This window comes from Pieris brassicae, chromosome 13 (genome assembly GCF_905147105.1).
Source record: "Pieris brassicae chromosome 13, ilPieBrab1.1, whole genome shotgun sequence".
Lineage (NCBI taxonomy): Eukaryota > Metazoa > Arthropoda > Insecta > Lepidoptera > Pieridae > Pieris > Pieris brassicae.
In genome coordinates this window covers 2,176,201-2,189,391 of record NC_059677.1, presented here as the reverse complement: position 1 = coordinate 2,189,391, position 13,191 = coordinate 2,176,201, and the positions used below count along the sequence as shown (strand labels likewise).

At 36.0% G+C, this 13,191-nt stretch overlaps 1 protein-coding gene across 2 annotated transcripts in view; it reads right to left on the bottom strand.

Moving 5' to 3' along the window:
* LOC123717696 (probable ubiquitin carboxyl-terminal hydrolase FAF-X) overlaps positions 1–13,191 on the bottom strand; it is a 55,114-nt gene that overhangs the window by 17,663 nt on the left and 24,260 nt on the right. For both annotated transcript variants that reach the window (XM_045673835.1, XM_045673836.1), the window contains 12 exons: positions 12,962–13,110; positions 11,445–11,558; positions 10,624–10,732; positions 9,764–9,917; positions 8,217–8,347; positions 6,116–6,337; positions 5,118–5,279; positions 3,718–3,934; positions 2,928–3,095; positions 1,846–1,916; positions 1,014–1,126; positions 382–555 (listed from right to left, as the gene is read on the bottom strand). In XM_045673835.1, coding sequence (XP_045529791.1) covers positions 382–555; positions 1,014–1,126; positions 1,846–1,916; positions 2,928–3,095; positions 3,718–3,934; positions 5,118–5,279; positions 6,116–6,337; positions 8,217–8,347; positions 9,764–9,917; positions 10,624–10,732; positions 11,445–11,558; positions 12,962–13,110 — 1,784 coding nt within the window. The remainder of the gene's footprint in view (positions 1–381; positions 556–1,013; positions 1,127–1,845; positions 1,917–2,927; positions 3,096–3,717; positions 3,935–5,117; positions 5,280–6,115; positions 6,338–8,216; positions 8,348–9,763; positions 9,918–10,623; positions 10,733–11,444; positions 11,559–12,961; positions 13,111–13,191) is intronic.

Here is a 13,191-nt window from a genome sequence, read left to right as displayed (position 1 = left end):
TATGTAAATAATTATAAGTTTATAATAATACAAATAGCTTTAATCCGGTTAAAAAGTGTTTTCTTTCAATGTGTAAAAGCCATGTTAACAAAAGACAATAGTATAATAGATCTATTTACATAATGTGGCATTCTCATGATGAAAAGCAATTAAGTTTGTAAATAATATGACTGTTCAATTCTTTTTATTAATAAAGTATTTGTTTAATTGTTATATGACTCTCGTCCCTGATGTCGAGGTTTCGAAACTCGCCTGAGCCATATAGACTTATTAACAAGTAATAATATAAGGTGAAGGACGAAAGGAATTGGGAGACACAGAAGAATGATCACGAAACAGCTGGTTGGAAACCAAGGGTTGTAACGTCATTGATTTGTATACCTGTGCGGGCAACCTTTGCAAATCTTCTGGTCTGAGAATGTGCCTCCCATTGTCTTAGCCATCAATTGCTCTTGTCCCAACGATTTAAGAGCTTCATCCAAAGACTCGACGAGCGACATGAAGAATTCCACCGCATCTTGTTGCTCGCGTAGATTCACTGGTTCGCCTTGTAATCTGAAGATATATATATTAAGATCTGATTTCGTGATACTGTCAAACGAGATTTGTCTCATCGAAAACACTGAACAATTAAAACACTAGTACAATTCACGTCTGCAAAAACATCTTAAAATGCTGATAACGCACTCGCGAGCTCTCTCGCATTGTGTCCAGATGAGCCTGCTGTCCGTTATAAAAGAAAACAATTTTTTTTAAACGATTCTTCATGTTCGCTCTCAGCGCCTTGACAGTTCGCGTTTTCCCTCCTGCCTCCTCCTCCTCCTCCTTCTTCTATAGCCTCCTGCGAGACCTCGGCTTGGGCCATCGCGGGTTGTCTTATATTATATTGTTATACGCGAGTATATATATTATAGAGTAAAGAAAAAATGCTCTATTATTTAAAGTTCTTCGAATCAAATCTGTACAGAGCTAAATTAAACAAAACAATGCGAACAAAAATAATTGACATATACCTGAAGTGAGCCCAAAGTCCTCTCGGCACGTAATACTGAAGCTTGCTGTAGTGCAAATGTGCAAATATCGCCTGAACCTGCTTCAGTATGGTGATGTTGTACTCGGCGCTATTCTGGTGAAAATGTTAATTTTAAATATATACTACTCTCACCAGTTCTTCACAGAATGAAAGATCTTTGTAAATTAATTACTAAAGTATAAAGCCCCAATAGAAGATCGTGTACCATGTATTTGTATATCTATATTAACACTGTTTACACACAAATTACATACGGTAGCCTAAAGAAGATCGCTGACGTCGAGGCACGTGTATGATCAATGTGCCGGCTTCGAGGAATCATTCTGCCGCTTCAACATTTACCGCATTTTATAAATTATAATTCAATAAAATATGTTAGCATTATATTCGTATCTAGGATCGATAACGGATGTTTTTGTAACCTTATTATAAGTTAATTAATAAAGTAGTTATATAATTATTGTTTTTTTTTTTTTTGGGAGTCCGGGCTATCGAATTCGTAATTCACGGTCTGCGTGCTGATGATAATGATGACGTTATGCGACAGAATTGCCATCTAAAGTTCTAATACGTAACTACTAAACGAATACATCAACCAATAGCGTGTATTTTTTCTCGATCTCTCTTTCTCACTCTCTCTCAATCGCTCTCTCATTTTTCGACAAAAACGCTGCACATCTTCGTGACGCTTATATTATTATTATATAATGTATTTAACAAATTTAAGATGTAGATTTGTACAGATTATATATAACCGGGCTTTATTATTTCTAATAAATCAAGGACTCAATTAAAAATAATATTTTCCTTACCTCAATATTATTTTCCATCATATTATGATGCATCTCACCGGAGAAATCTTCGTTAGGATCCGTCGCCGCTCCTGAAATGAATCGTAAATGATAAAAAAAACTTTAAAAATACATTTTACATATTATTAGATTAAGATTATTTTGAAGGAAAGAAAATATCTAAAATTTACTATTAATAGATGACGTATTATGGTTAGGTTTTCAACTCAACTTAAAAAATAAGTATTAAGTTGTTTATAAAGTTAACACGAACGTCAGAAAAGAAGTTAAATTAATTGTAAATTTACATTTATTTTATTTATTTATTAACACTTCGTTACACTACAGAAAATAAAAAAATGAACATAATTAAATCAAAAGGAGGGCAACTGGCGGCCTTATCGCTTTCGAGCGATTTCTTCCAGGCAACCACTGTGAGTAAAGAAAAAAATAAAATTGTATTAAATTACATAACATAGGCAAGAAGTGCAAAAATACATGTTATACACAGTTATTAAGACAAAAACTACACAGGAACAACACAAAAAAACTAAACTAAAAAGATGATACATTAACAATAGAAAGTTAAAAGGAAAAATTATTTACTTCTCTTGTGAACTGATACATTTACTATCAGTTCACAAGTGAAGGCCGTAGTGCGGGCAAGAAACTGGCAAAATACTTTCCGCCACTCTTTTTAATTGCTAAATTTTGAGTCCCTAAACTCAAATCAGACAAAGGCTCAAAGCCAGAACCGACTTTAGGCAATATTGGATCTCCTTGGCGTTGTGAAGAGATGTGGAGTAGCATCTACCGAAGTACCGTGGAGAGTGTTCAGAGGAGTTGTTCGGATTAATACCTGCAGCTGGACGGACGCCGAGGCAAAATACGAGATTCCACCTGTAACACCTCGACGTCTGTCGTTCCACAACTAAGAGTTTTTAAAGGTAGTTTTCGGCAGGCCCACTGAAGTATTTCCGAACCAATTCGACTTCCCTCAAAAAAAATCTTAAAGCCTCTCTGGAATTGGGAGTGTCGATAGGCAGCGGTATCCCTTAACATCAGATGAGATTTCGTTTGCCTATGGTCTATAGAAAACTTACCTTGTACAGTGAGTAGGGAATCCCGAACAGCGCGTACGCAGTACAATTGTTGCAATACAGAGTTCATGTAGCAAGTGGCGCCAGCATTTTTCAAACCCACTAAACCAGCACAAGGGCGTGGTCCAACACACGGCATATACTCCCATTCCGCGAGCGGCATGTTCCTGTCTGTACAGTTTTTTTATTAAAACAAAATATCCAAAGAAATTCGGCAGTTAAGTTTCGAAAAAAAACATTTTCATCTTTTTTGTTAATTAAAATTAATTATTGAACTTAACAACAAGTAACTGAGTGCAAATAACAGCCTTATCGATACTAAGCGACTTATTCCAGGGATTAAATGTAACAATTTATATGGAAATGAAAATAATAGAGATAAAAACAATTGCGGAGCTTTACATTAATTTCCGAATATATATTTTTATTGTAATTAATTTCTATTAAAAGTGTGAGACTTCCGGATTATTTAGTAGACTTAATCTAGATTAAGATTCCATATGTTTATTATAAATTAAATTTGATTCATTCATAAATACAACCTTTTTAGGTCTGGGCCTCAGATTTTATATCTGTTTCATGATCATTTGTAAATCAAATAGGCTTCTGTGCCTGACTTTTTGTTTCTAAGGCAAGCCGGTTTCCTCACGATGTTTTCCTTCACCGTTCGAGCGAATACTAAATGCGCACATAGAAAGTCCATTGGTGCACAGCCGGGGCTCGAACCTGCAGAAGCCACTAGACCAACACTGCTCAAATTTTGGCATATTACAGAATTAAAAAAAAAACATACCGCTATAGAACATTAAATGCAATAGATTGGCCAAGGCCGCCATATTGGGAAGGCATCCGTGCACGAGGGATAACAGCAAATCCGTGGCTGCAGCCACTGAGCCGGCGGTACGACAGAGCGGTGTTGGAATGTCTTCGCCGCTACCCTCTCCTCTGTCGTATTCTGACATTCGACACCACGCCCACGAGTACGGCCACAGAAATTCCGTTACCACTTCCTGCAAATTGCCTCTACTTATATACGAGTTATCTTGTATAAGGTCTACTTAAACGAAAAAAAAAACATAATAAAATAAAAGTAACAAATAAATAGGTCAAATTATTCTTACAAAAAACGTGTCCCGAAAAAAATATGAGACCGAAAAGGCCTGGATACAAGTATAGGCTTAATTAAATATATATTATATAGTTTTGGTAATGTAACACCGTGGCCACACATTCGCATGAACAATGGCCAATGGACATATAGGGTAACCAGGCAGCATGGCCCATCAGGGAAAAGAAAGAAAGGTTGGTGCGGAAGATGATCAAGATAGAGAGAGATGATAAAAGATACTCTATAAGAGAGGTCCTAAAGGGCCTTAGGGAGCGTTCAAGTATTACGTAATGGATTTTGGGGGGGGGGGGTCCTCTAATAAAACGTTACGATGCGGGGCGGGGATTGAATTAAGCGTTATTGTTAATATTATTTTCGACTTTCCAGTACTTTACACCACATAATGGTAAGTTTTAGGTATAAAGAGTCAATTGGGGTTACTATTGGATACAGAAACGTTACGGCGCGTTTCATAGGGGGGGGAGAATCAAGAATCTCCAAAAATTGCGTGACGTAATGTGAACGCTCCCTTATAGCCTAGCGGTCTTTGTATGTGGCTGCTATGGTGAGGGGTACTGGGTTCGATTCCCGGTTCGAGTGCAAGTTTTAATTTACTTTAAATTTATTCTCGGTCTTAGAATCGAACTATAGAAAGGAGATTATAAGTTTAGAATGTAGCAATACGTTCTAGGCCGAGGATGGAAATTACAAGTTGTCAGTAATTCAACATTCCTTTTTCCCTTGGGTAGAACGCCTGGCGAACCCCGAGGGCCCATCTTAAGGGCGCGTGAAGGGCTGAGGTGTTTTTAGTGGGTCGGGTCTCGCTACCCCTCTGAATAACAGAGGGATTTGAGTGTAGACCCAGCCCCACAGGCCCCGCGCCAATGGTAGCTTGACGCGGGGTCTGCGTAAGCGCATATTCACCTCATTTAAAAAAAAATAAGAATCGTCCAGGAAAAAATATTATAATTTCTTTATACGATTTTAAGTGTGTTGTTTATTCATTATTATAATTAATAATTATAGGCTAACATTGAAATTTAACTTTTTTTTTAGACTTTTTAAAATGTTAAAGTAGAAATTACCTTTAACAAGCCCGAATCCTTGTGGTCCGGATGAGCGCCATATTGAAACTTAACCTGCGCAGGAACATGTGTGAAGAGCTCCTTCGTCAAATTCAAGTGGCCTTCGAGCAATGTGTCGTCTAACGTTTCGGGATTATCTCGTAATGCCCGCAGCCAGGCCACCTGAGGAAAAATTTATTTTATATTTACAAAAATACAGTAATACATACACAATATATACAATACAGATACTCATGGCAGTCTACTAGCTTGCAAACTGTTCATAAGGTTAACGGACCTTTCTCATTGTATATTGTGGGAATTATTAAAAGTTCTACTATTTGTATAGATACCGGCAAACTTCTTGAGCAATACATACAATATATACAATACAGATACTCCTGGCAGTCTACTAGCTGGCAAACTGTTCATAAGGTTAACGGATCTTTCTCATTGTATATTGTGGGAATTATCAAAAGTTCTACTATTTGTATAGATACCGGCAAACTTCTTGAGCAATACATACAATATATACAATACAGATACTCCTGGCAGTCTACTAGCTGGCAAACTGTTCATAAGGTTAACGGATCTTTCTCATTGTATATTGTGGGAATTATCAAAAGTTCTACTATTTGTATAGATACCGGCAAACTTCTTGAGCATTAAACAGGGGACAGTTTGCACTTCTGACACAGCGCGGGACACAAACGTCAACTGATTTACCAATCACGCGATCAGGCAAGGACATTTGTTCAAAATGTTTGCCGGTATCTATAGTAGTTAGTTATTTTTTAATGCAATTCTTTATCACATTCCACGCAGGTGCCAAGTTGATTTCTGCGTGTAGTACTCCTTGTGTAGTCCGGATCCAATTTCTTTTCATACAATCGAATTTGACATTTCTATGTTTAATAACTCGAATTTCCCTTTCATTCCCGTACAATAAAGGTAGAACATTCCCCTTAACGAACTTCTCGTTATATAATAATTAGTTTTTCTAATAAAAAACTACTCACTTCAGTAGAAAGATCCTCCAAAGTTTTAGCGGTGGGTCCGGCTAAGGCCACCAGCCGGCACAAGAGCTGCAGAAACTGATGGGCGTTCCTCGAATGCTGAGTGAGGCGGGGCAAAGTGGCCGCTCCACCCGCCCCTCCCAGGGCCAACAGCGCTCCCCTCGCCCCCCCGCCGCCGCCCCATCCGCACATAGACAGCAACTGCTCAGCGCACGATACTCGCACCTAGCAAAATATACCATTTTGTTCAGTTAAGAGTTAAGTACCATGAACTGGATTTGAGAAATGTAAGGAATAATGAAAAAGAATTTCGATGGTTGTCTGCCGACCATCAGTAGTTGAAGATACACCGCAAGAGAGTATAACTTTAGAATTTACCTATAAGGATATATTGGCGTGTAATAATTCAATTGATATTTCATTGTTTTAGCCGGTATTGGAGCCCCTGAACTAAGTCTAGGGAGACCTGTACCTCAGGGTACATCGCTCTTCCAATAGTTTAATGAAATAGTAACTCAATAATTGACACCAAATTATATTATAAGGAAAAATTAAAACTTAACTAAACGAAACTAAAGGTTTACATGGACGAGACAATTGTACACACCAGAATAATATAATCTTACGGAAGTTATAGATGAGAGGTGGAGGGTAAGTGTAAATTAGTGTAAACGCATTGTAAAAACTAAGAATAGTTAAATTATACTTGAACTAGAAATTCAGTTTCTTCGTAGGTTAGTGAACAAAGCCACTTGGTAATTAATTATTTAAATTCGAATAGCTTAGGATATATATTAGCAATCCTATTAAGGCCCTATCTCAGCACAAATTGCTGTGTCAGTGTCTCAGGGTGGACTGCGGTACGCAATGGAGAGGCGGTAATAACAAATAATTATGTAAAACGTTAAATTAATGTAATTTTATCACCAAAAACTTCTGGAATGGATTACTTGGCTTGCGATAGAATATTTCATGTAAATTTCTAAATCAAGTTCTATATACATTTTCGTAATAAAATGAATTCAAAGTGTCAAAAATGGGCTATGTTTGGATTTTTTCGTAAGTTATTTAAATCGTGTCGTCGTCAAAATGGATACATAAACTACTCAACTCCACCATATATTTTTCCATTCGCCCTACTTCAAGAAACGATGACAAGAACAAAAAAACAATGTACTGTTTGGGAGTTGTGCGACCGTATACGCCCTTAAGTGTGTTGTAAAGGTGACTTGATAGATGAGAAAATTGGCGATGTGAGAATTTGCTACTTGCTACGCCATTCCAGAAGTGATTTATTAATGTGCATAAGAGTATGTTTTCTAACGATAAATAATGATAAATCGTTTATTGGCCAAGATGGCGGTACAATTAGATCGATCAACTACAAATATCCGCACAATCAGCCATATATAATAGGCATGCAAATGTCATATCAATTTATACAATAATAACATTAACATAATGTCAAAGTAAAGTTTGGTTAAAAAGGGAACTAGTTATTCAGACTAAATCTGCTCCAACGACTTTGAGCGTCATCATAGGAACAACAGGCTCCTACTGTCGAACTTTGAACTTTACTTTGTAAACCAATTATTATAATATTGTAATGTATGTTGACGCTTCGGTGGACGGACAAAAGTGACCAATTAGTGTTCCACCGTCCCAACAATTTTTGATCTAATTTTTTTTAAACAAAAAATGTGTGCGTGCACTAGTGTACACACACACGTAAGAAGTGAAACTTCTATATGACCTTATATGCAACTTTATAGAAATTGGTTAAAGTTTAACAAAAGGCTTTTATTATCATAAACATGAACACAAATAATACAATTATTTCATTTTACCTTATTACTACTAAAATGATTACAGAATAATTATTACTATCATTGTTATCGTTATTATATATTTTTGTTATTAATGGCTTCGAATCTCTTCGAATCAACCGTGGTAGGACGAGAAAAAGATGGCGCGTAACCGAAAAATGTGACACGTATTTTTTTTTTCAACGCCGATAAAGAAATTTCACTTCAAAAACGTTAATGTACAATTAATAGAAAAAATACTTTAGTACGTAATTGTATTTAATATTATCTAAACATACCTGAGCACTCGGGCAATCAATCATCAGGTACAAAGCCGTGTCCTGCCACCACGACTCATGCAGCAGATCCTCCAGATGTCCACCTCCAAACGCCATACAAATCGTCACAACTTCCATACATTCCCGGACCACTAGAAAATAAATAAAAAAAATTAAAAATTGCAAACCACCACTAAGGGACCGTTCATGTAATACGTAAGCACTATGGGGGGGTTTTTGTCTTTGATTTTCTTATTTGGTGATTACGTCATCAGTAATTATTTACAATTTTACAAATATTACCCACACATTGTCTATGCTTAAAAACGAAGTATATTTTCGAGGAAACCTACAAAATACGTGTGTATACTATTATGTTTAACACGCTCAACAATATTTTAGTTCCAAAGATAAAATTTAAAGAAATAAGTTTATTACGGTACATAAGATACATGTATCGCTTATTCCACGTCATTAAATTTGCATAGGTAGGTATCCCTACTCATCGACAAAGAAGAGGGTGGAGGCCGAGAGAAAAAGCCAGCGTAAAAAACTCTCGGTACTCTTTTAAAATATCAAACAACAACAAATATCGCCAATTAATTGGAAGTAGCCTGTCCAGCACTAATCTCTCACACTCACACTGCAGATAGAAATGACGTAATTTGGAGGAGGCCTTTGTCTAAAAAAGGCACTCCTATACAACACACCTCGAAATTAATGATATGATTGAAATACACTATAGTTTTCAATAAAAAATATTGTAATCCGTTATAACTATAAATATATCTATTTTGTATACGTATATATACGTATACGTTATAACGATAAATATCCGATTGTAATGACGATACATATTTACGGACGCACAGACGGCCAAATTCAAATAGCTGCACACGATAATCATTATATATTGGTATTAGCATCAATGCGAAAAAGTCAAAATATATGACCTCAACAATCACACCTTGGAACGTGTCTCGAAAATACAATATCTAGACACAGTGATTGATGAAAAGGGTGATCAGCATCGAAATCTGCTGCAGAATTGAACAAGCGCGCAACGCCTTTTCAAAACTTAAAAAAAGTACTTCGTGACAAACGCCTAAATTTACAGCTTAGAACTCGCATTGCGCGTTGTTACGTCTACGTGCTGCTCTATGGAGTAGAATCTTGAACGCTGACAGAGACTATGTCCAAAAAACTGGAAGCGTTCTAGATCGGGGCTTATCGACCAATGCTGGACAGAATGCAGAATAACAACGAAGTACTTATGACGGTTAAGAAAAGGTCACACCAAATAATACGAGCTCCTTCATCTAATCATACAAAGCAAAGTGGTAGGTAGAAGACCTGGCCGCAGACGCACATCCTGGTTGAAAAGCTTTAGACAATGGTTGGGTCAAAGCACCAAGATACTGTTTAGAAGCACGCCACACAAAATTAAACTAGCCATGATGATCGCCAACCTTCGCTAGGAGACGGCACTATAAGAAGAATACTTATCTCAGAATTCTTAATTACATAAACAATCAGAGCACAAATCAAAAAAACAATTGAACACGTACGTGTGACGTCATCCGAGTGCACCAATCCGGTGACTTCCAGGGGTTGGGCCACAGAGTAAGTGAGTGCGTACAAAGCCCGTACCGTTGCTGCTGTCGGCACTCGCCACCACACAAGTGACGATACAGAATCGCTGTCTTCACCACTTGTTACCACCTGTATTCACACTTTAGTTAGTAAAGTTAATCATTATTTACAGAAATACAGTCAAAATCTATTATAACGATGTCGAACGGACTACTCATATTTGGTCGTAAAAGCCGATGACGTTGTTAAGTACCTAATACATAGAATTCAGCCGGGACCTTTGATTTTGGTCAATATAACCGGTATGTTGTTAAACCATGTCGTTATAAACGGTTTTGACTGTATTTCTAAAAATCTGGTTAATTGCGGCGTATTTTAAATTAAGTTTTGAAAGCAACTCTTTATTAAATTAATCTCAGTCACTTTTGGTATCATTTTTGTATGTTTGATTTCGCTGTTTTTTTACATATTATGTCCCTAATCACACTTCACTAATTTTATCATTTATAAAAGCTTATTTGGTAAAAAAAACTGTCACACACACAAATTGACGAAAAAAATTTCGTCACCTTGATTTCAGAGTGAAACAATAGAAAATATTAAAAACGTAAATTTTTACTCTACATATCAGATAAAGCTTGTTTATTACAAAAATAAAAGCTGAGAGCTTTCTGCTCGCTACGTTCAAATTGACATCAACTTTCAAGAGCTTTTTATGTGAACTTTAATACAATTTAAAATAACAGTATAAAGACAAAAATCTGATATTCGTATAAAATATTTTTTTAATTAAACAATTTTTGAATATATTTAATTTAGTACTTAAGAACTTTACCTGTTCAGCAAGTGTAGTGGCGAGTTTCTCAGCAATCGCTTTAACAATAATCTCGCAATTATGATTCGGGACTGACTGCAATGCCTCGCGTAGTATTGTGACATCCATTCTGAAAAATATTGGTAATCCTACAGGAACTCATCGTATTTGACTCCTCAAAGACTACGGCCTTAAATTTCTTACGATCTTAAATTTCCATGAAAATGACAGTTCGTGTCGGCAAATTTTCATACAAATATAGTTTTTTCTACATACACTACTGCTGTGGCATCTGTATATAAAAAATAGTAATTTATTCAGGCATACGGGAGTCATAATCAAAGTCCCAGCTCTGAATTTTTGCTAGACATTTCATTAAATAACGAACAAGCTTAAAGCTTAGTTCTCATCTTCAGCATTTAAATTGGATTCACGCGTTGACTTAGCCACGTAAGAAAAAATATTTTACGCAATACGACTAATCCAATACCAAGACCGCCGTTAGCTATACATTTGCGTTCTTATATCTTTGTATTACGGTCTACTTTACAATGCACTGTATTTTTGACCTTAAGGAACCTAAGGACCTAAAGGAGGGATAGGTATTTCGTCAGGAGCGAGACTCGGACCTCAGTCTGTACTGTCATAGGAATAATTGTCTGAAAGTCAACCTGGGTGAAGAATATTTTTTTATCTATGGACAAACGATCAGTCACACATAAAGTTGTCTGCGTCACATTACCATCAAGTTTGTAAGTGCGCCGTTGGCTTTTATGGTAAAAATCTGTATAGACAGCCGTGACCTGACGACACACAAGCTAGTCGTACGTGTCAACACTTACCTAAAATCCTTATCAAGCGCAGCATCAGTTCCATCTGGTGCCAGAATTTCGAAGAGGTGTCCCAAAGTGTACAGAGCCAACTTCGCAAGTCTTACCAGAGCTAGATAGCCCACTCTGTAAAAACATATATAAAATATATAACAAAAAACCATATATTTGTTGATCCGCGATAGTTTGATCGTAATTATGTTATATTAAAAAATATCAATTGCCGTATTATCGAACGATTAAGATAGTGTAAATAATAATTAACTAAACGAAAAATTAAACAATATAATTATTAAATAAAAATATGACAAGTAACTCCATTATTATAAAATACTAACGGACCCAACAGACGCTGTCCTGTCTTAACTATGAATATTGATTTAACTAAAACTGCTTTATGTTAAACAAAATTCTTTGTTTGTTTTTCTTGCGCGTATATAAAATAGTTTTGTTGGTATTCCGACATGTAACTGGTCATATGAAAAACATGGATTTTCAAGATTAATACCACAAACAATTAGCGACTGTAATTATTTTATATGAATTTTATCAATATAATAACTTCGATCGAAGCATTTCTTTTAAACGATATTCATTTTTCTTCCATCCTCTTTGACGATATTTGCAGCACTCATTCTGTCAAACGCCATAAGGTTACATCAAAAGAGTTTGAACGAAATAAAAAAGAAAAATTTGCCATCGTAATAAAAGTATTCTTAAATTTTCTAGTTTTCCGCGTCATTTTCTTAATTTTTATAAGAAAAAGAATTCGCGAAATCGGTCCAGCCGGTTCACGCGTGATGCTGAAGCCAAGGGAAATAGGGATCCATAATTTTTTTTATGAATAGATATTTAAATAATTCGCTTACAAGCTGACACATTAATGATTAAACTAACTATTAGCATTCTTAACGTCCCTTCCAAATTACTACATGTACGTAAGTAATACATAACGTATGCACACGTAAGAACGTACACGTACATATGCAGAATCTTTCGTTTTAGTTTAGATTTTGCAAAAAACTAATTAACTGAAAAGAAAAACTAAGTCTTTCGATAAAAATAGAAATATACTGTCATAGAATATAAAAATTTCGTCTTCAGTGGAAAATAATTGTATGAAGTTTTTCTCGTTTCGAAATTGTTCCGGGAAATTGTAGAACAGAACTCCTTTGCAATTCAAAGGCGTAAAGGAAGCTTTCCAATTGAAAAACTAATAAACGTTTAAATCATAGTTACCCTACTGCTTTGTCTCTATCTCTCACTTTGTATATAAACGAGACAAAACACTCACAAACAACGACAAGATTCTTACTGTATTGTCTTTTGTTAACATAGCTTTTACACATTAAGAAAACACTTTTTAAACTGATTGAAGCTATGTATTATTATTAAAAACTGCACTGTTTCACCGTGAACACGCACGCAACAAAATTATGCAAATAATTATAAGTTTTTAATAATAATACATAGCTTCAATCCGTTTAAAAAGTGTTTTCTTAAGATTCTCATTTGCACGGCAAACCTACCTTCTAGTATGCGGTGCGGCACCCTTCAGAAATTCCCCGTTCGACAGACATTGTACTAACAGTGGGGCCTTCTTAACACAAGCCAACTGAAAACTTCTGTTTCGCTCGAGTCTCGTATCCGATGACGGCATAACCATACTGTATAAGACCTGCAAGAATAATTACATACTAAAGTTCCAAGTCAAGGGCACATGTAAAGCTTACGGGTGCGTTGCCGGGTTTTAAGGATA